At 46.4% G+C, this 21145-nt stretch overlaps 1 protein-coding gene across 3 annotated transcripts in view; it reads left to right on the top strand.

Annotated features, from left to right (window-relative positions):
• Nucleotides 1–342: 342 nt before the first annotated feature.
• Nucleotides 343–21145, top strand: part of RUNX1 (RUNX family transcription factor 1) — a 273843-nt gene continuing 253040 nt past the window's right edge. For 2 of the 3 annotated variants that reach the window (XM_005905714.2, XM_070377710.1), the window contains exons 1-2: nucleotides 346–517; nucleotides 659–775. In XM_005905714.2, the coding sequence (XP_005905776.2) occupies nucleotides 718–775 (58 nt within the window). In that variant the 5' untranslated portion in view covers nucleotides 346–517; nucleotides 659–717. Of the gene's footprint in view, nucleotides 518–658; nucleotides 776–21145 lie in introns of all 3 variants that reach the window. The other variant, XM_070377713.1, reaches the window with a different exon arrangement.

Raw genomic sequence — 21145 nt, forward strand, 5'->3', positions numbered from 1 at the left:
TCCCAAAACCACAAATAACAACAACCGGACTCAAGTTGTACTAAATCAGCAAAGATCATTGATATAATAAGATTCTGAGTCACTTTTTTTCTGCAGTCTCTCTCTCTTTCTCTTGCAAAGTCTCCTCGGCTATTTTCTTGCACCGCCTGGGGGAGGGCAGGTGGAGGGAAGGAAGGGCATTGCTCAGAAAGTAAAAAAAAAAAAAAAATTGACATCACTGAAGTCACATGATTGGCAAGAACCAATTAAGATGGGCTGTGGAAAGGGGAACAGTTAAATTTGTAATTTGGGTTGTGTGAAAACTTCTTTGGGCCTCATAAACAACCACAGAACCACAAGTTGGGTAGCCTGGCAGTGTCAGAAGTCTGAGCCCAGCATAGTGGTCAGCAGGCAAGACGGATCACTCTGACTGGAAACCACAGGGCTTTGCAGAGTTCTGAACATCATCAACCCACAGCCAAGACGCCGCTTTTTTTTTTTTTAATCTTTACCAATTTGAATATTTGTCTTTGCAAAGGTACATTTCTTTTTTTTTTCCTTAGGACTCAGGGAGCCCCAGAGGTGTCGAGGGAAAAACAAAAAACAAAAAGGACCTGTAGGGAACCATGGTTGGGGGTGAGGTTAAAACGGTGACCTTTCTTGGTTTCTCGCTCTTAAGGTAAAAGAACTCATTGAATCCCCCGCCTTCAGAAGAGGGTGCCTTTTCAGGAGGAAGCGATGGCTTCAGACAGCATGTTTGAGTCATTTCCTTCATATCCACAGTGCTTCATGAGAGGTGAGTACACTCTGAGATTTTAATATCTACTTTTGCTCGGCTCTGTAGATAATAAAGTGGCTGCCTGTTGTAACTGGGTGCAGAGAGCCCCTGCCGCTCTCCCGTCTGTTTGGGGGGAGGAATTCAAACACCTCCTCGGGTGTAAGATTTCAAGGCTATTGGATTACTTATTCATCAGATGGACGCTCTTGAGAAATGTTTTCATAAATACTTAGTTAAGCTGTCGAGGGGTTCCGTTGGTGGGTGAGAACTTTGTCCGGGGCAAGTCAGTTGGGCTGTTCCTGATTAAAATCCTAGAGATCATAAAGCTTGCAGGAAGCTGTCTGGGTTTTCACTGGTTGCCCCCCGGCCCGAGATGGCTGTGGCTGAGTTGTCCCACGCTGGGCAGGCAGTGTGGCCCACATGCCAGCCTGCCCTAGGCTTTAGCAGACTCCAGCATCACCGGCCAAGAAGGCTGGTGCCAGTGTGGGGCGGAGGCAGAGATCTGCTCACCGCCCAGGCGGGGACACCGCAGTGACAAAGTAGCAAGTCAGTTGTCTCCGAAAGGTGGATAGTAGAGGAGCCGGGCAGACTAGTCTAGGTTGAAAGCCCCAGAATGGGGCCTTGCTGGGTTATTCCTTGCAGCCTCAATGCAAAAGAGGCTGCCGGCATCTTCTGAGAGAGAATGAAAGCGAAGCATACACAAGTCTCTCCCGCCAAGAGCAACGAAGAAGTTGCCTAAGTCAAGCATCTGAAGTGGCAGCTGAAGTCATTGAGATTGTGTGCTTCCTAACAGAAGCAGCTAGTGCGGGGTACCTGCCTGCATATTGGCAACGAGCCTCTTGAAACGCACCGAGCTGTGGTTGAGCTCTGAGTGTGTGAGTATGTGTGTGGTGTGCATGGGCGTCTGGGGTTATCTTTGTTGGGAAAAAAGAGGGCCGCGCCTAAACAAACACAAAGAGGAACGCAGAAATGTCACCGAGACATTGCCGTGTGCGTTGGGGCGAGCCCTTTGACCAGCGCCTGCACAGCCTGTGGCTTAATGGCTTGGCAGAGCTGGGATGGAGTGGGATGGATAGGGGGTGGGGATCATTCATTTTCTAGCTACCAACGTTCGCGCGCACCCAAATAGTGTCTGTGACTCATTATTTATTCATCGAGCCAAGTGAGCCGAAGAATGCAGAGGGCTGCCAGCCACTTTGTCACAACAAACGCTATTGTGGATGCCACAGAGCCTCTGTGTTTCCGGGTCCCTGAAATTTAAACACTTGACAAAGATATGTGTGTGTGTGTCTGTGTGTGTGTGTGTGTGTTGTAGGGAGAGCAGGATTTCAGGAGAAGGGGAAGAAAGCAAGTCATTAACCGATTCAAAGCTTCAAATTAAAGGGTTTTCAAGTGCTTCTTTACTGGCAGCTGAGGACATTTTAGTGAAGTTGAGTCATGCGCTGGGTATGAGTCACACATCCTCACGGCACTGAGCTCCTGAGGCAGAAACGCCGGCCGCTGGGGGTGAGAAGCTGTGAAGGGCCTTCTCGCTGCATTTCCTCTGGGCCTCTGACAAGCAAAGGAAGCAATATTTGTAGAATAACAGAAAGGAAAAAAAAAATCTTCCTGCCTCAACTCTGCTTTCAATGCTCTCTCCAAACGACGATTGTTTCCTATTCTATCAACTCAGGAAGGCAGATTCAGGAAATTTTTCAACATCCCACTGGGTAATAAATGGGATTTCGGTGTGCAGTGCTGGCCTGCCTTCCTGTCCTTAGTGGTGAGACAGCAGAGCTAAGTGAGGGGGGCCCTGGTGACCTGCTCAGACACCGGCAAAGGCAAGGAGCTCAGCCCCTAAACCAGCCCACAGTCCCTGTGTCCCCAGGACGGAAACCGACCGGACCTGCCCCCAGGTTTAGGAACTGGTGGCAGCCTAGCTGTCAAGAGGAACTGTGTGCAGGGGACCCTAGCACCCCAACCAAGACTCAGAAGGGCTCATGGGAAAAGGTCTTTTCATTCCTTCCGGTCATTAAAAGGAACTCAGGGATGATTACAATCACTCACTCAAGAATATAATACGAGACTAAATTTCAGAGAATCAAAGTGAAATCTGGGCCATTTTTCATGGCTCAGTTTATCAAGGTGATTCGTCAGGCTGAGGGTTTGCATCATCTGGGTTCGCGGTCCACACCACTCATTTGAGTCTGGAGAGGTAGCAAAACAAACACTGCATTTGGTATGATGTGGGCCCTGCCTTAGAGCGCGACGCTAGAAGAATTGCCCTACTCTCTATTAAAGTCCGTATTCTCCTCGCAGCCGGTACCCTGTTCCCCGAGCCTGGCCATGAGCAGCGCCCCGCACTGTGGTCATTTCTTGTCGCCTGTAATTTATAGCGTGTGTGCCCTCCCCAACTGCAGCTCCAAGCCAGCGGGGAAAATATCTTGTTTTCTTCCTGGGATGGCCCTTTATCAGTGCGTGCAATTCTCACAGGAGGAAACCCATAACTCATTTTTCGAGCAAGATACCCATGTGGAAATGGAGGCGAAAGAGAGGTGTGGGACCAAGCCAACCATTGTTCCCTTCTGGGTGACAGGCAAGCGAGAGTCTGAGAGCCTGGCATGCAAAACAAATGTGGTCTACCACAGAGAAGGCTGCTGCTGTGCCTTCTCACTGAATGTGCTCAGGCAAGAAGATGAGGCATGACTGCAATTCCCTGGCAGGATCCCCCGTGGTTCATGGCACGCTGTCCCTGCAGGACCCAAACTCGGGTCCCCTGATGGGGTACCGCGTGTGGGCCCGCAGAGTGGGGAAGGAATGCGGAGGAAGAACGTCAGTACGTATGTGTTTTTGTAAAATGCCTCAGGTAGCCGTGTTCTTAGAAGTGGCTTAGTGGTCTATGCAAAGCCTGAATGCTAATATGCCTCCGAGTTCCTAGAACCACAGGTAAAAATCTCGGCAGGGCTGACGCACCGCTGTCTTCTCAAGGTTATCTCTCAAAGGGAATTGCAGGAGCGGAGGCTGAACGTGTGAAGCATGCCTCTCCATGGGCCTCAGTTTGCCACTTCTTTGCAGAGAAATATTTATGAAGACATCTCTGGCTCTGCTGGAGGTTTAAGATCACATAAAGCTGTTGATTCAACTGGGTATCAGACACCGTGTGAATTCCGTGTCCGTTTGCCAAGGCTGCCATAACAAACAAGCATAGACTGAGTAGCTTAAACAACAGAAATGGATTGTCTCGTGATTCTGGAGGCCAGAATCTCATGGAGAATCCTGGTGTAGCTTTGGTCTTGGGAAGGCTTCAAGGCATCGGGAAGTTGGTTTCTTCTGAGGCCTCTTTCTTTGTCTTGTAGACGGCTGTCTTCTCCCTGTGGCCTCACGTAGTCTTCCTTCATAATTATCTATGTCATAATTTCATCTTACAAGGATACTAGTCGTATTGCATTAGATCCCACCATGAGGACCTCATTTACTCTTAATGATCTCTGCAAAACTTCACTCTCCAAATACAGTCACCTTCTGAAGCACTGGGAGTTAGTACTTCCAAGTATGAACTTGGGGAGAACACGCTTCAGTCCCTGACAGTGTGTCTTAGCCAGTCTGACTCCCCCAGACCCACAGGGAACCTGTACTTTTCCTAAGTACCCTCCTGGATGTGGAGGAATCAGATCCCAGCTCCCTCTATGTGAGATGCAACTCTTGCGTTCTGAAACTGCCCACACATTTTGAAACTGAGAAAAAAAAAAAGGTGTTAAAATCTATCTAAACTCACAATCAGACCCTTTGCTATTTAGTTCCTTTGCATGCTAAGAGACCCGTGAAAATGACAAGGCAATTTTGAAATGTTAAAGCTTTAAAAGAGCAAAGAGCAGTCCCCCAAGAGATGCCACCTCCTTGGCTCTGCCTCCTCCACAGGGATCGTCCCTGTAATTCCAGACCTTCCCAAGGCACACCCCACCCCTGGGGGTGGGAGACAGGCCACAGGAGGCCCCACACCTGCTCAGACTCCAAGGGCTGGCCCGGTGAGCTGCCAGGAGCAGAAGCAACTTTAGAAGGAACAGCTGAGCCAGGGGCTAACCGGCAAGCAAGCAGCCTGGGAGAGCTTTTGGACGCCAAGAGGTTTCTCTCTTCTCTTGAAACAGGTCTGAATTGTGGACTTTGAAAAGATCTGCCCTTTTCCTGAGAAAGCGAGTGATGTTGGGCCATGGCACACACAGAATCTAAGAGAGACAGGCTTGGGGATGTTGGTCTAAAGCACAGAGCCCAAGAGCTTGTAAGCCAGGACGAAAAAAGAGAAGGGGCCAGGGCTGAAGAAGGACCAGGCAGACTTAGTACGGTGATGCCCTTTTCCTTTCTTTTCAGTTTTTCCAGCTTTTTGCCAAAATAGCATGAGACAGCTTTTTTCTTGATCTTTGGTTTCCTCATCTCTAAAGTGAGGATGGTATCAGATTAGCCAAAAAGTTCATTTGGGTTTTTCCGTATGGTAAAACCCGAATGAACTCTCTGGCCAACCCGATAGTAGGGCCTGTTGTTAAAGTGGCTGCAAGGACTAAATTAAACAACCCAAGTACAGTGCTTGGTAAAGTCATGAAAACCAGGCAGTTAATGTCGGCCACGGCAACTGCGGTTCAGCTTTCCAGATGATGCTTAGTTAAGGCCGTCTACTCTCGAAAGGAGAGGTCACGGGGGACCCCGGGAGAGGCCTCCCGAAGACAGAGACTCAGGGTGGGGAGGAGACGGTGTGGAGGGTCAGAACCAGGACGAGAGGGAAGGGGGTCTGTCGTGGGGGTCCAGCCTAGGCCGAGGTGGGGTAGCAGGAGCCCAGTGGGGTGTGGAATTTGGTGAGTAAATTAGCCATCCCTTCAACACCATGTCTCTCTTGCTCTATGAGAAAGAGGACAGAGAAAGGCTGAGGGCACTTTGTGTCACTTGGTGGGCTTAGCTTTTCAACGTCGTAGCTAGTTGGGACATGTTGAGACAGGAATCCCGATGGAAGTTTCTCCTCTTTGAGATCCTGGTATCACTTTATTTTCCTGAAGTCCCTTCTTAATGGAACAGCCACCTCCTTGCCTGGTGACCCTCCACAGGTCCCCCGGGGTCCATGCTTCTGGGGATATTTCTGTGTATTTGTCAAAGTCCTGGAGAATCCAGTGGATAGAGGAGCCTGGCAGGCTATATATGGGGTCGCAAGAGTCAGACATGGCTTAGTGACTTCACCACCACCACCACCAGTGAAGGCACCTTGGTTGCTTGGCAGGTTGGGGGTGGGAGTGAAGGCCGCACAGGAAACTCAAGTGAATTTTCTGTTTCTCAGGTAACTTCCTAGTGACCTAGATGAGTCATCAGATGTCTCCGTGTCTCGTCTGAGTTCTGCAAAAGGGACTAATAGTGTTCTAGATGAGCTTGCCTCCGAATGGCCGAGTTCCTGTTCAAAATCTTTGAACATGTCAGAGAGAGGTACCATAAAATGCATCACAGTGTCTCAGTGTAACAACATGAAGCATTTTTAAAAAAAAAATTATTTTATTTCCTAGTGGAAAACAGTGATCCTACCATTTCAGATATGGCAAGCATTTTTCCCAAATTCTCTTAAAAATTTTCTTTTCCAACTCCCATTCTTAAGAGAGCTCCCCGGAAGCTACTCTGGTACCTGAAAAGTGTTCCTCTCTCAGTCCTGTCTGACTCTTTGCAACCCCATGGACTGTAGCCTGCCAGACTCTGTCCGTTGAATTCTCCAGGCAAGAATACTGCAGTGGGTTGCCATTTCCTTTACCTAGTCCTTAAAGTTCACAAAATAATCTTTTTCCAAAAATTTTGTTCCTTGAGCTCCCCTGCTCCTTCTCCTCAAGGCCACCAATCCCGTCCTTCAGCCTCTTTGCTGAGAAAAAAAGCCTCAAGTAATGTGTTGTACTTGGCCTACTTATGCCTGCCCCAAAATATCTAGATGATGCCCCAGGGTGGTAGAAAGGGAGGGAGCGTCTCCTTCAAGAGCTTTGCAGACCACGCACATAATCAGGGAGTGCTTTCAGAGAACTATGGGTGGTTCCTGGACATGAGTTCAGTTCAGTTTAGTCCCTCAGTCATGTCCAACTCTTTGCAACCCCATGGACTGCAGCACGCCAGGCTTCCTTGTCCATCACCAACTTCCAGAGTTTACTCAAACTCATGTCCATCAAGTCAGTGATGCCATCCAACCATTTCATCCTCTGTCATCCCCTTCTCCTCCACCTTCAATCTTCCCCAGCATTGGGGTCTTTTCCAATGGGTCAGTTCTTCACATCAGGAGTTTCAGCTTCAGCATCAGTCCTTCCAGTGAATATTCAGGACTGATTTCCTTTAGGATAGACTGGTTGGACCTCCTTGCAGTCCAAGGGACTCTCAAGAGTCTTCTCCAACACCACAGTTCAAAAGCATCAATTCTTCAGCACTCAACTTTCTTTATAGTCCAACTCTCACATCGATACATGACCACTGGAAAAACCATAGCTTTGACTAGATGAACCTTTGTTGGCAAAGTAATGTCTCTGTTTTGTAGTATACTGTCTAGGTTGGTCATAGCTTTTCTTTCAAGGAGCAAGTGTCTTTTAATTTCATGGCTGCAATCACCGTCTGCAGTGATTTTGAAACCCAGAAAAATAAAATCTCTTACTCTTTCCATTGTTAGCCCATCTATTTGCCATGAAGTGATGGGACCAGATGCCATGATCTTAGTTTTCTGAATGTTGAGCTTTAAGCCAACTTTTTCACTCTCCTCTTTCACTTTCATCAAGAGGCTCTTTAGTTCTTATTCACTTTCTGCCATAAAGGGTGGTGTCATCTGCATCTGAGGTTATTGATATTTCTCCCAGCAATCTTGATTCCAGCTTGAACTTCATCCAGCCCAGCATTTAGCAAGATGTACTCTGCATATAAGTTAAATAAGCAAGGTGACAATATACAGCCTTGACATACTCCTTTCCTGATTTGGAACCAGGACACGAAACAGAGTCTGAAGCCTCATGTAAGCTTTCACCTGCTGGACAAGTAAGCTGGATGCTCCCCTGGATCACACAACCTTCTCTTTTCATCGAAGGGACATCCGTTCATCCTCTCTTAGCTCCTTGAATCTCTTCCTTCCTCCTCCCCTTTACTGTCCTGACAACACTGAATGATGCCAGAGAAAGAAAAGAACAATTCAGGTAGAGTTTTATGCATCCCAAAGACGACTGAAATGATGCATTTTCTTACAGTGACATAAAGAGCTTGAAACTCTTGCTAGGGTTTACCGGTAAGAAGTATGTTAAGCTGTACATTAAGGGGAACTTGACTACAGTGGTTCAAGCAGCCAGGCCTTGGTCCAGCACGGGCGAATGTGGCTCAGGAGTAATTGTTCCACTTCTGGTACAGCAGGATGCTCTTGTGTTCTGGTTCCACCATGAGATGCCTGCACCTCAGATCTGTCCAGGCAGGAAGGAGATGGGGGCCTCAAACCCTTCTTCTTGGAGCTCTGTCTTTTTACTCAAGAAAGGAAGCCCCTCTCTGCCAGCTCCCTCTTATGTATCTCATAGGCCAGAACCATGTCACAGGGTCTCTGGCTGCAAGGTGCCCAGGGCAGCAGACGTGGCACTTATTAGCTCACAGAGCAGAGGAAAGCAGAGGGGAAGGTGGGTGGGAATGATGTCAGGGAGCTCAGGGCAACATCTGCCAGGCCACATTGTTCCCTGGCAGGTACCCTGGTATTCCTGGTGATATCTCTTCTCCTATGTCCTCCATGTGGGCTGTGCTTTGAAAATACACACAGAGGCAGAGTGAACTGGGAGACTGGGATTGAAATACACACACTATTGATACATGTCTGCTTTCTCAGTCATCTCTGACTCTGAGACCCCATGGACTGTAGCCCACCAGGCTCCTCTGTCCATGGGATTCTCCAGGCAAGACTACTGGAGTGGGTTGCCATTTCCTCCTCCAGGGGATCTTCCTGACCCAGGGAATGAACCCATATCTCCTGAGTTTCCTGCACTGGCAGGCAGATTCTTTACCACTGAGCCACCTATGTAGCCCGGATACTATGTCTGAAATAGATACCTAATGAGAACCTGCTATAATAGCTTAGGGAACTCCAGTTGGTGCTCTGTGGTGACCTAAATGGGAAGGAAATCCGTAAAAGAGGGGATAGGTGTACACATATAGCTGATTCACTTTGCTGTACAGTAGAAATCACCAACATTGTAAAGAAACTGTACTCCAATAAAACTTTTTTAAAAAGAAGAAGAAAATACACTCAGAGAAGCTCTGAGTTATTCCTTCAGTCCTTGGAAGTTGCCAGTGGATCCTGGGGGTGGGGAGGATGGTATTTTTTCTTTTTTTGCTTTATGAAAGAAAATGAAAGCACCTTTAAGTAAAGGTCTTGAATTTTTTTTACTAAAGTATAATTGACTTACAATGTGTTGATTCCAGGTATCCAACAAAGTGATTCAGTTATATACATACATACATATATATATATATATCAGATATATAGAGAATATATATATATATACATCCTTTTCAGATTTTTTCCATCATAGGTTGTTATAAGGTATTGAATACAGTTCCCAGTGCTATACAGTAGACACTCATTGTTTATCTGTTTCATATATAGTGGTGTCAGTCTGTTAATCCAAGCTCCTAATTTATCCCTCTCCACTTTTTGTATTTTTTATTGGAATATAATTTCTTTACAATGTTGTGTTCATTTCTGCTATACAACAAAGTGAATCAGCTATATGTATACATGTATCCCTACCCCTCTCTCTTGAGGCTCTCTCCCACCATCCCATCCCACTCCTCTAGGTCACCATAGAGCACAGAGCTGAGCTCCCTGGGGTATAGAGCAGCTTCCCACTAGCTAGCTGTTTTACACATGATTGTGTACCTATGTAGTGCTGCTCTTCCAATTCGTCCCACATTCTCCTTCCCCTCCATGTCCACAAGGCTATTCGCTACATCTGCATTTAGAGCCTGTCATACAGAGTGACGAAGTCAGAGAGAAAAACAAATATTGTGTATTAATGCATATACATGGAACCTAGAAAAATGGTACTGATGAATGCTCTTTCATTTTTTGATTTACTGAAAGCAAAATAGGCAAGAGATGGGATGAGTGGGACAGGGGGCCTGTCAAAAGGGAGTCAGGGTCACACCTACCTTCAGGGTCGAAACCCAGAAGCACACTTGACTCTCACAGTGTTACAAAAACAACCAGCTTTGTATAGACCGGAGTGTTGCTTATATAAAAGCCACCACACCTGGCCCCTGGGTTGATGTTTCTACTAGTAACTGGAAATAGTTTCCTTTTTTCTCTTCCTCGCTCTTTTGAATTCTCAAAACCCCACGACCTAACCCTCTACACCTTTATTTTTTTTTTTAAGAGAATTCTTTTCTGCAGAATTTCTGGAGGGAAATTGTCTTTTAAGTCACCCTCCTTAAATTTACCCAAGGGTGTTTTATCTCTGACTGAAAGACAACAACCAGATAATACCCCTCTATCTGGGAGATAGAACACTATTCATACCTCGTATTTCCGCAAGTTACAGATTATTTTTGCTTCGTAATTACTGGCCTGTCTACTTCCTGAGTCTGGATGCAAATCTACTTCCCTGAAAGTCAATGCCTTAAAAAAAAAAAAAAAAAAGCCTTTATTCAGTTTTTCCCTGAAATAAGAAATAGTGTAAATCTTTCATCCTGCTTTGCTGCAAGATGAGTGAACATGGAGAATCGTTGATTTTGTGGAAGACACTGCCCTCCCTGCCCTTGGCCCTTCTGTGTCTACTCTCAGATGGACGGCTCTTTAAAGAGTGGGCTCTCCCAGACAGTTCGGGGGCCCCAAGGTAAAAGGTCACCCAAAGTAGAAATCACAGTTGGCTAGTTGGGCTTGTTCAATGGCTCTGCTGCTTTCAAGACTGATGCTTCTTTGTGTAAATTTGCCACCTGTGCTAAACTGATTCAAAGCTAAGGACTCAACTTGTTAAGTCTTGAAGCCATGTCTATTGGAAGAAATATGTCACTGACATTTTGCAAAACTTCTGCCCACCTTCCTTGCCTACCATCTGATTTTTACTCCTGGTCTTTTGGATGTCCTCTGTGAAGACTAGGGCTCCTAAAAATAAACCCTTTCTGATAGAGAACAAAATTATAAGATATGAGCCGTAAATCAAATACAGCATTGGACCTCAAAGCAAGCCTCTGTTTCCTCTTCTCTTTGAGAGCCATATTGGGCCTGAACAGCATGTAGGTTTTTCTGAAAATGTATAAGAATTCAGATTTTTTTTATTAGTAGGATGTCTTAAAGAAAGACCTAGAAAATATTCCAGTGGTCAATTTGCCAGATAGAGATATATTAAAAAGAGCAAACAAAAGTCCGAACCCTGGGATTAACAGATACACACTAGTGTATCTAACATAGACAGACGATAAGGATGTACTGTATAGCACAGGAAACCACCTTCACTGTCTTGTAATAAGCTATGATGAGGGTCTGAAAGACCTATGATGGGAAAGAGTCTATGTATACACACACACACACACACACACATATAGCTGAATCACTTTGCAGTACACTTGAAACTACACAACATTGTAAAACAACTATACTTCAGTAAAAATAAAGTTAGAACCCTGAGTACATGGCTCACTGTTCGGTGGTCACAGGCTGTTGTGAGTGGAGTGTTTTCAAGGAAGCTAAGCACGGTGTCAGAAAATCTTTCATTGCTCAGTGAAGGAACAATCTCCATCTTCTACACACACACACACACACGAAGAGATCACATATAACCTTTGATGTTAATTTTTATTACACTTCAAAACGTGCAAAAGAGAATAGACAAAAATACATTAGTTTGGGCGCCATTTTTCCAGGAGCAGTTTCAATGCCAACCACGGTTTGCTGTTTTATTACACAGCTTCTGTTTGCACTTTGAACTACGTGCTTGAGGCCGCTTACTCCACACCATCTGCAAGCTGCATCTGTGCAGCCCCATCCACCTCGCTAACAGTCACAGCTGAACTTGACATTAACCCACTTTGAAAGTATGCAATCTGTAAACTCTGAAACTGCATATAGATGTATACACACACGCACACGGGCTTGTGCACACACACACACATAGCCCATGCAAAAGTCTGGAGGAATTAGGAGGAAGGGGAAAATTAGCCATATCTTTTATGAGTTTGCTGTCATGTCTTTGCCTTTTGCAGCCTGGGGTTAGTAACACAGAGGGACTGAGTGATGACGAAGTGATCTAGGCACTGGTGGGAATGAACGGAAACTCCCACTGCTGTTTTATTATTATTGACTGACTCCACCGTTCAGAAAAATCAGGATGGCTATGACTCCCGAAGTCCAAGAGGAAAGGAACAGTTACCAAACAATTTTAAACAAATATTAGGGCTGCTATAGGGGTGGGGTTGTATAAAGAAGTACAAACACCAACAATGGAAATTCTCTTCAACTGCCAATCATCCTGCATCATTCAGTTCAGTTCAGTCGCTCAGTCGTGTCTGACTCTTCACGACCCCATGAATCGAGACAGGCACGCCAGGCCTCCCTGTCCATCACCAACTCCCGCAGTTCACCCAAACTCATGTCCATTGAGTCGGTGATGCCATCCAGCCATCTCATCCTCTGTCGTCCCCTTCTCCTCCTGCCCACAATCCCTCCCAGCATCAGAGTCTTTTCCAATGAGTCAACTCTTCAAATGAGGTGGCCAAAGTACTGGAGATCAGTCCTTCCAAAGAACACCCAGGGCTGATCTCCTTCAGAATGGACTGGGTGGATCTCCTTGCAGTCCAAGGGACTCTCAAGAGTCTTCTCCAACACCACAGTTCAAAAGCATCAATTCTTTGGTGCTCAGCTTTCTTCACACTCCAACTCTCACATCCATACATGACCACTGGAAAAACCATAGCCTTGCCTGCATCGTTACTTCATTAAAAAAAAAAACAAAAAAACTACACCTCCAACATGCTTCCCACTAGATTGTGTTCAAAACAAAGAAGTAATTGTATCCTAGAGGTGGATGAATCTGTTTAAAAACAAATGAACTATGAGACATATAAACTATGAGATATTATCACATGTGATACATTCTAAGGTGTGTGTGTGTGTTTTCTATATATAGTTCTATCTAGTTTCAACTGGCATCTGAAATTATATAACTGTTATATATAAAACTACATAACTATAAAAATATTTTAAAAACTATATTTTTTGGCTGGAATCATGTTAGACACCTCTGTGCTTTACAGCACCGGAGACATTCCCTTGTCGGAGGTCCTACCGTGGGTTCAGTGCCTGAGTCAGAACTGGAAATTGGCTTGGCTCTGCTCCTGACCCTAGAGTTTTACAGACACTGGACTTCAGGGGCTGATTCCACTCTGGGGCCTAAATACTCAGCAGACTCTTCTCCTCATCACCCTTCATTCCATCACCTCGGTCAGACGCCACAGCTCTTGTCAGGCTAAACCCCTTGCTCTGTGTGGAAACATCAAGTAGACAATTTCTGTGGAGCCCACAGGCCCGAAGACCCACCACAGGTGCATACAGGAGGTGGAGCCACCCCACCAGTGCAGCCTGGATGCTCTCTCCTGCCCAGGGGTTCTAGGTCTCATCTCTTACCCAGAAACCCAGCACCACCCAAGCCAAGCATCCAACTGTACCCAACCGCCCCCACCCCCGAGGCAACTTTACAGTCAAGCAGGTTGGTTCTGATGAGCATCTCTTGTGAAATCTGGACGACCAACAGAAGGGCAAGTGCCTGTGTCCACACAGAGGGACAGAAGGTGTAGGTGGTGTCCCGCTGAGGCTGCCAGCCTCCCGTTCTCCAAGGGCCCCCGGGAAGTGGCGGATGCTCTCTTCTGACCAAATTGGAACCCAGCTATGAGTCCCATCGAGGACATATGTTCTCGTGGCCCTCTGCATTCAAAGCTCTTACTCTCAAAGGTGGCCTCCCTCAGGAGAAACATCAGTCTGTCTCTCTGTCTCTCTGTCTCCCTCTGTCTCCCTCTCTCTCTGTCTCTCTCCCTCTCTCTCTCTCTCTGTCTCTCTCCCTCTGTCTCTCTCCCTCTGTCTCTGTCTCCCTCTCTCTGTCTCTGTCTCTCTTCCTCTCTCTCTGTCTCTCTCTGTCTCCATCTCCCTCTCTCTATGTCTCTGTCTCTCTCCCTCTCTCTTTGTCTCTGTCTCTCTGTCTGCATCTGTCTCTCACTCTCACTGTCTCTTTCTCTGTCTCTATCCCTCTCTGTCTCTGTCTCTCTGTCTCCCTCTGTCTCCCTCTGTCTCCCTCTCTCTCTGTCTCTCTCCCTCTGTCTCTGTCTCTCTGTCTCTCTCTGTCTCCCTCTCTCTCTGTCTCTGTCTCTCTGTCTCCCTCTCTCTCTGTATGTCTCTGTCTCTCTCCCTCTCTCTTTGTCTCTGTCTCTCTGCCTCTGTCTCTCACTCTCACTCTCTTTCTCTGTCTCTACCTCTGTCTGTCTCTTGTGCACACACACACACGCACACACACACACATACACACACAGAGGCAGGTATTCAAGTCCCATGCTTTCAGGATTCTAGTGGCTCCTCTTCGTCTGAAGCACTCAGTTCAGCAAAGCTGCTTCTGAGTGGACCAATAACCACTGAACAGCAAGGCAGTCACTTCCAAACACTTTTGATCACATCAAATAGAAGTAAAGCTTATTTTAGCATGCCCCCTAAACCTATGCATATTTATTTATTTAGAAACTACATGCCTATGCTACTGTACTCATACTACTGTACTGTATAATTATAGTACGCTCAGTGTACAACACACCCCCAAAATAGAAATTAAAATAAGATGAAAACTCAAAAGGCAAATTATGATGGTTTTCCTTCCCCTCCCTTGCTCCTGCATGAATACCTCAGTTTAAATCAGGAGGTCCCCAGGTAATATATATTTCATGACCACTGAGACTCATTTTATATCAGCATCCTTGAGTCCATCAGCTGGAAGTTCCAATAGGTGTGTTTGGCTTGGTTTGGGTTTTTTTTTTGGTTTGGTTTTTTATTGACATACAGTTGGTTTGCAATGCTAATTTCTGATGTATAGCAAAGTGATTCAGTTATACACACACACACACACATATATATATTCTTTTTTGTCTTCTTTTCCATTATGTTTCATCATAGGATAATCAATATATATAGGTCCCTGTTCTCTACATTTGGACTTTGTTGTTCATCCCTTCCACAGATAATAGCTTATATCTGTTAACCCCAATCTCCCGCTCCATCCCTCCCCCAACCTCCCAGTGGTGTTGAAGTATCAACTCTACTCCAGAAGGAACTGTGTATTCTTGAGCCCCAGGCTTTTGTCTATGAAATGTCATTGGTGTAGAAACCACAAGGTGGGCAGACCTGACCAGCCAGTAGATCAGGGAGCAGGGAGCCCAGAGCTTGGGGCCAGGAGATTGGTTTCTATCCCCTATGTGAACTTGACCTGCTACCCCAACTTTGCAGAGCCTGGGTTTCTCATCTGTAAGTGGGTGCAATGATCCAGATGATTGTCTAAAGGATAGGAGATAATATATAAAAAGTAATGGACACAGACAAGTCAATAAGGAAAGGTAACCATAGGAAATGCCACTGAAGGTATCTATAATGGAGGCAGGGAAGGAGCCTCTGCTGAGCCCAGAATATGGCCTGGCAGCTGTGCCAGGAAGAGCACCACATTGCAGAATGGAGAGTTGGGGCTCTTCCTCTCTCCACGCAGCCGTGCAGACGTGGTCTTAGTGCTCCATGGCAGAGGGCTGAGCTTACAGATATTAATGCTGACCACGTGCGTGCTAAGTCGCTTCAGTCATGTCTGACTCTTTGCAACCCTATAGACTGTAGCCCACCCGGCTCCTTTGTCTGTGGGATTTCCCCCACAAGAATACCGGAGTGGGTGAAACCATGACTAAGCCTCTCTTCCCAACCAGATAGTTGTCAGTTTACCGGCCTGGCCATTCGTCTGGAATAAGACTAGTTTGATTCAATGAGGCACTTCCTGAAAAAACCTTTAGGAGGCGCTCTTTCTGAGAATCATGAAAAGCTGACCCTGAACTGGGAAGACTTGGAGAGATAGCATCTATTTAAATGCTGGGTGTAAGGTGACTCTCTTGCCCCATCCTAGTCCACGTCCTGGGACCCAAGTATGGAAGAACCCACCAAACGACACTCCCACCCCCCGCAATCAGGGACCTCAGAACCCAGTCCATCCTTCAGGAAGCCAGGGAGCCTCTGGGAGCCCGCCTGTCAAAACCCTCACCCTGGCCAGGGTTTTCAGTGATGCTCCCAGTAATTATTCACATCCAGCTATTCCCATGGTTGGGATAAAAACTCCACCCAGAAGCAGGTGATTAGCAAAAATGGCCTCACACCATCCTGACGACAGACCTCCCCCAACCCCCCAACAACCCTCGTTACAAAGCCAGAGACCCACTCCCTAATGGGCCTTTGGGAATCATCTCTCTGTCCTTCTGCAAATATCTGCCATTTCAAAAGCCCACATCTCCAGCCCTCTGACATCATTACAAATCCTTCTCTCAAGCAGGTGGGTTTGAGGTTTTCTTTTTTTTTTTTCTCTCTCTGACCTTATTCGTACAAAAGGCACGTCTCATCTGATTATTCTCCAGCGAGTTACCACAGGGTCGCACGAAGTTCTTTCCCTTTCTCCTAGGGCTCCACGTGGCAAAGGACACAATAATTAATTACATGCCCCCCGCCCCCCGCCCCGAACTCTTCACACAAGCCAGCTCCCAGCCAGCCAGCGAGAGTCGTCTGCTTGCCTAGAAGCAGGGAGCCTGGCCAGCTTCTAATTGTTGTTATGCAAACATCGTAATGGGAACAAATTAAAAGGCACTCAGGCTAATTATTCTTCACAATAAAAAAATAATAATAAACTAATAAAGCTCCTTTGGAAAGGTGACTCTGTGTTACACTCGATTTCCTTATACAGAGTAGGAAGGGAAATAAAAATTTCATGGTGTGAACAGAAAGGTTATCACTGAGGAATTCTTGTGACTCAGAAAATGCCCTGCCATGCTTAGAGCCAGCTGCCTACACCCCAGGGCCTGGCCTGACCCCCAGCTCCACTTCCCTTCCTCCTTCTTCTTCTATCTTCCCTCTGTGAGTTCCACTTGACCTTTTTTGAGGGTGAGTTCTTTCTGGGGAGTCCTGGCCTCAGGTCCAAGCTGACACCCTCTCCCCACAGTGGTCTCCCTCTGAGGCCGAGTGCCCCCCTGCCCCCGCACCACCGCCGTTTCATGTGACAGATTTTACCCCCCTCCCACATCAGTTTCCAGATGGCTCAGCTGGTAAAGAATCTGCCTGCCCAATCCAGGAGACATGGGTTTGATCCCTGGGTCGGGAAGATTCCTTGGAGGAGGAAATGGCAACCCACTCCAGTAGTCTTGCTGGGAAAACCCCATGGACAGAGGAGCCTGGTGGGCTATAGTCCATGGGGTCGAAAAGAATTGGACACGACTGTGCGACTGAGCGTGCAAGCACACACGCACGTCTGGTTAGAACCCAAAAGGTCATTGACGCAGAAGCAGTCATTTCAACACAGCCTCTTCCCTCTAAGTCAGCTTTTCTATAAGAACCTCACAACCTGAAGGAGTGAAGAGCTAAGGGACCTTGACCCCATAGCTTCACTTTAGCCTGGACCACCCCTGTGGCCTGGGCCTGAGGACAGGTTCTGGAAAAGTCCGCCATGGGGGAGTGAAGAGAGGGAGTCCTCCATCTCCTCGGGGAATCTGTCCCACTCTCCCACCTCCCTACCTCCCCAGGCCCCCAGCCCCGACTCCCCACGGCCCCCAGGCTCAGTTACATCCTGCTTCCGTCACACTCCTGTTGGGAAAGCTTCCGGTCTTCACATGGGATAATTAAGTGACACTGTTGCTTATAAATGATGACAAGCACAGCTAACATTCACCAATAGTTTATAATGTGTCAGGCACGATTCCTCCTTCATCTCTTTTAATCAAAAAACTTGTATGTAAGTACAACTCTTTTTTTTTGAAAGTGACTGTTGTGGGTTTTTTAATTAATTGGTGTTGGAATCCAGAAAAATAATATAGAAGATCTTATTTGCAAAACAGAAATAGAGACACAGATGTAGAGATAAGCACAGCTCTTAATCCCCAGTTGATTAAGATTTTGAAAGGAGGATGTAGCAGAGATGGGTGAAGAAAGCCGCCCCACACAGCTAGTAGGAGGCCGAGCTGGGCAGGGAGCACAGACCCTGTGCCTTACTCACTCACTCCCACCTTTCAACGTGGGGCAGAGCCTGTGTGTAAAGCCAGCTCTGTTTCCTGCTGTGCTGCCTTGGGCGGACGGCCTCACCTCTCTGGGCCCCCGTTTGCTTCATCTGCACAGAGTAACGGTGATGACGCTCACCTCGTAGACAGTCATGAGACCTGTGTTAGGAATGGCACAGGATACCTCGAGTTGATCTTACCGCTTGTAAAGCGCTTTTTCTTTCTATCTGATTTGCCCTTGTGCATTAGACACCATTCAGTTTGATGTTCCCCTTTCCCTTTTTACACAGCAAGGCCCTCCAAAGTCCCTAAAGTGAACCCTGATCCCATCATTCATGTCACCGTGTGTGGGTATCTGATGCCTCCTGGCTGCTGGCCGCGAAGGACTGATGTGTGGGGTGAGGTGTGCAGTGCAGTGACAGAGGAGCCTGGGGCTGACGCGGGGTCTCTCCTGGGGCAGTGTGCGCCCTTGCACCCTGGTCAACCCCTCCCTGGAAAACTAAGAGCAGCTGCCTGCGATCTCTCAGTCCTGGTATTTTTTTTTTTTTTTTTTTTGAGGTCTTTGTTTATATATATATATTTATACATCCAGTCTTTGTCACCATAGAGCACTGAGTTGAGTTCCCTATGCTACACATTAGCTTCTCATTAGTTATCTATTTTATATATAATATCTATAGTGTATATATGTCAATCCCATTTCCCAATTCATCCCACCTAGCCCCCTTCCTCCCTTGGTGTCCATACGGTTGTTCCCTATATCTGTCTCTATTTCTGCTTTGCCAATAGGTTCATCTCTACAATTTTTCTAGATTCCACATATACACATTAATATACAATATTTGTTTTTCTCATTCTGACTTACTTCACTCTGGATGACAGTCTCTAGGTTCATCCACATCTCTGCAAAGGACACAGTCCCTTTTCTTGGCTGCGTATTATTCCATGGTACATATGTGTCACATCTTCTTTATCCATCCCTCTGTTGATGGACCTTTAGGTTGCTTCCATGTCCTGACTATAGTAAATAGTACAAAAGAAACATGCCCCCACTGCAGCTCTGGTTTTCTAAGGAAGGCATCTGGCATCATGTAGCCTGACACTTTGCCCTCTGTTAACTTCACCAGTGTTGACATGGGGGTGGACTCTTTCTTTGTTGAGGGGACCTGTGTGTCACAAGAAGTGTAGCTGTGATCTGGGTCCACACCCAGTAGATGCCAGTAACTCCACCTCTCCAAAATGTGACAACAAAAGCTGCACACAGGCTCCAGTGTTCCTGAGGGCTACAGTTGCCCTGTTTGAGAACTACTGGTCCAGAGATCTCTTAGGAACCAGTGTACTATGGTCACTTCCTATTTATTTATGGGCCAAAGAAATAAAAAATGTAGAGGAGACTGAGCATGTTTTAACTCAACATTCAGAAAACTAAGATCATGGCATCCGGTCACATCACTTCATGGCAAATAGAGGAGGAAACAATGGAAACAGTAGCAGACTTTATTTTCTTGGGCTTCAAAATTTTAAAGACATTTTTTCCTCAGAAGAAAAGCTATCACAAACTTAGACAGAGTGTTAAAAAGCAAAGACATTACTTTGCCTACAAAGATCTGTCTAGTCAAAGCTATGGTTTTTCCAGTAGTCATGTATGGATGTGAAAGTTGGACCATAAAGAAAGCTGAACATTGAATAATTGATGCTATTGAAATGTGGTGTTGGAGAAGACCCTTGAGAGTTCCTTGGACTGCAAGGAGGTCAAACCAGTCAACCACAGAGGAAATCAATCCTGAATATTCATTGGAAGGACAGATGCTGAAGTTGAAGCTCCAGTACTTTGGCCACCTGGTGCAAAGAACTGACTCACCGGAAAAGACCCTGATGCTGGGAAAGATTGAAGGCAGGAGGAGAAGGGGATGACAGAGGATGAGATGGTTGGATCACCGACTCAATGGACATGAGTTTGACCAAGCTCTGGGAGATGGTGAAAGACAGGGAAGCCTGGTGTGCTGCATTCCATGGGGTCGTAAAGAGTCAAATATGACTGAGTGACTGAACAAGGAACCACAACAGTGATTTGATCCTCCACAGCATGGTTGTGCTCCTACACCAAGCTTGAACCCTGGTCCCACCCCATCCCTTACTGTTGATTCAAGCTGTCTGTAACAGCTAGCAGTCTATGAGCAGAAAGCTTGAGAGCAGAGTGATCCATATTCCCCATAATTAAAAGCAGAAACTAAAACCATCCATGATCCCAGTCTACTGAGGACAAACCAAAAAGAACTAATATGCTAGGATTACTTTCCATCGGAAGCCGGGCCTGTTAACTCAATCTTTAATAGTGTTTCTACTGAAAAAACCAGGGCAAGGGAGAGGAAATTAGGTCCTCCTAGAACAACGCCTCTAGTTTGCTTTGGTTAACGTGCACGTGTGTGTGTTCAGTCGCATCCAACTCTTTGACGCTATGGACTGTAACCCACCAGGCTCCTCTGTGCATGGGATTCTCCAGGCAAGAATACTGGAGTGGGTTGCCATTTCCTCCTCCAGGGGAACTTCCAAACCCAGTGATCAAACTCAAGTCTCCTGAGCCTCCTGTATTGGCAGGCAGATTCTTTACAACTGAGCCACCTGGGTTAATGTACATAATGATTAAATTCAGAAAACAGAAGTAAGCTGATAAGAAGTGCTAAGAAAGCACTGGTGGGACCTCAAGTTTTATTGAATAAGCACTATTGTGTAGCATTTTCCATGGGCTGGGCCCTGCTGTAAGTGCCTTATTACACACAGAAACTCATGTCATCATCGTCATCTAGACACCAGAGACAATTAGCCTCCTTTTTGACACATGAGTGGCTAGGGCACAGAGTGGTCAAGTGATCTGTCCAAGGCCACACAGCTGAGAAGTGGCAAGGCTGATTTCACCTGTAGTCTGGTTTTGGATCTTGAGCACTTAACTGTTGAACTGTGCCTCTTTCCATGACATAGTCTTCTAGAGAGGGTATAACCTGGACACTCATATCATCTGGAATAAACTCAAAATGAGTAATCTGAGTCTCTAATTACAGACATCGCGGGATGGTAGACTATGGTTTGATGATGAAAGAGCTCTTAACTGTTGACACTCCTAACAGTGTG

This window comes from Bos mutus, chromosome 1 (genome assembly GCF_027580195.1).
Source record: "Bos mutus isolate GX-2022 chromosome 1, NWIPB_WYAK_1.1, whole genome shotgun sequence".
Taxonomy (NCBI): Eukaryota; Metazoa; Chordata; class Mammalia; order Artiodactyla; family Bovidae; genus Bos; species Bos mutus.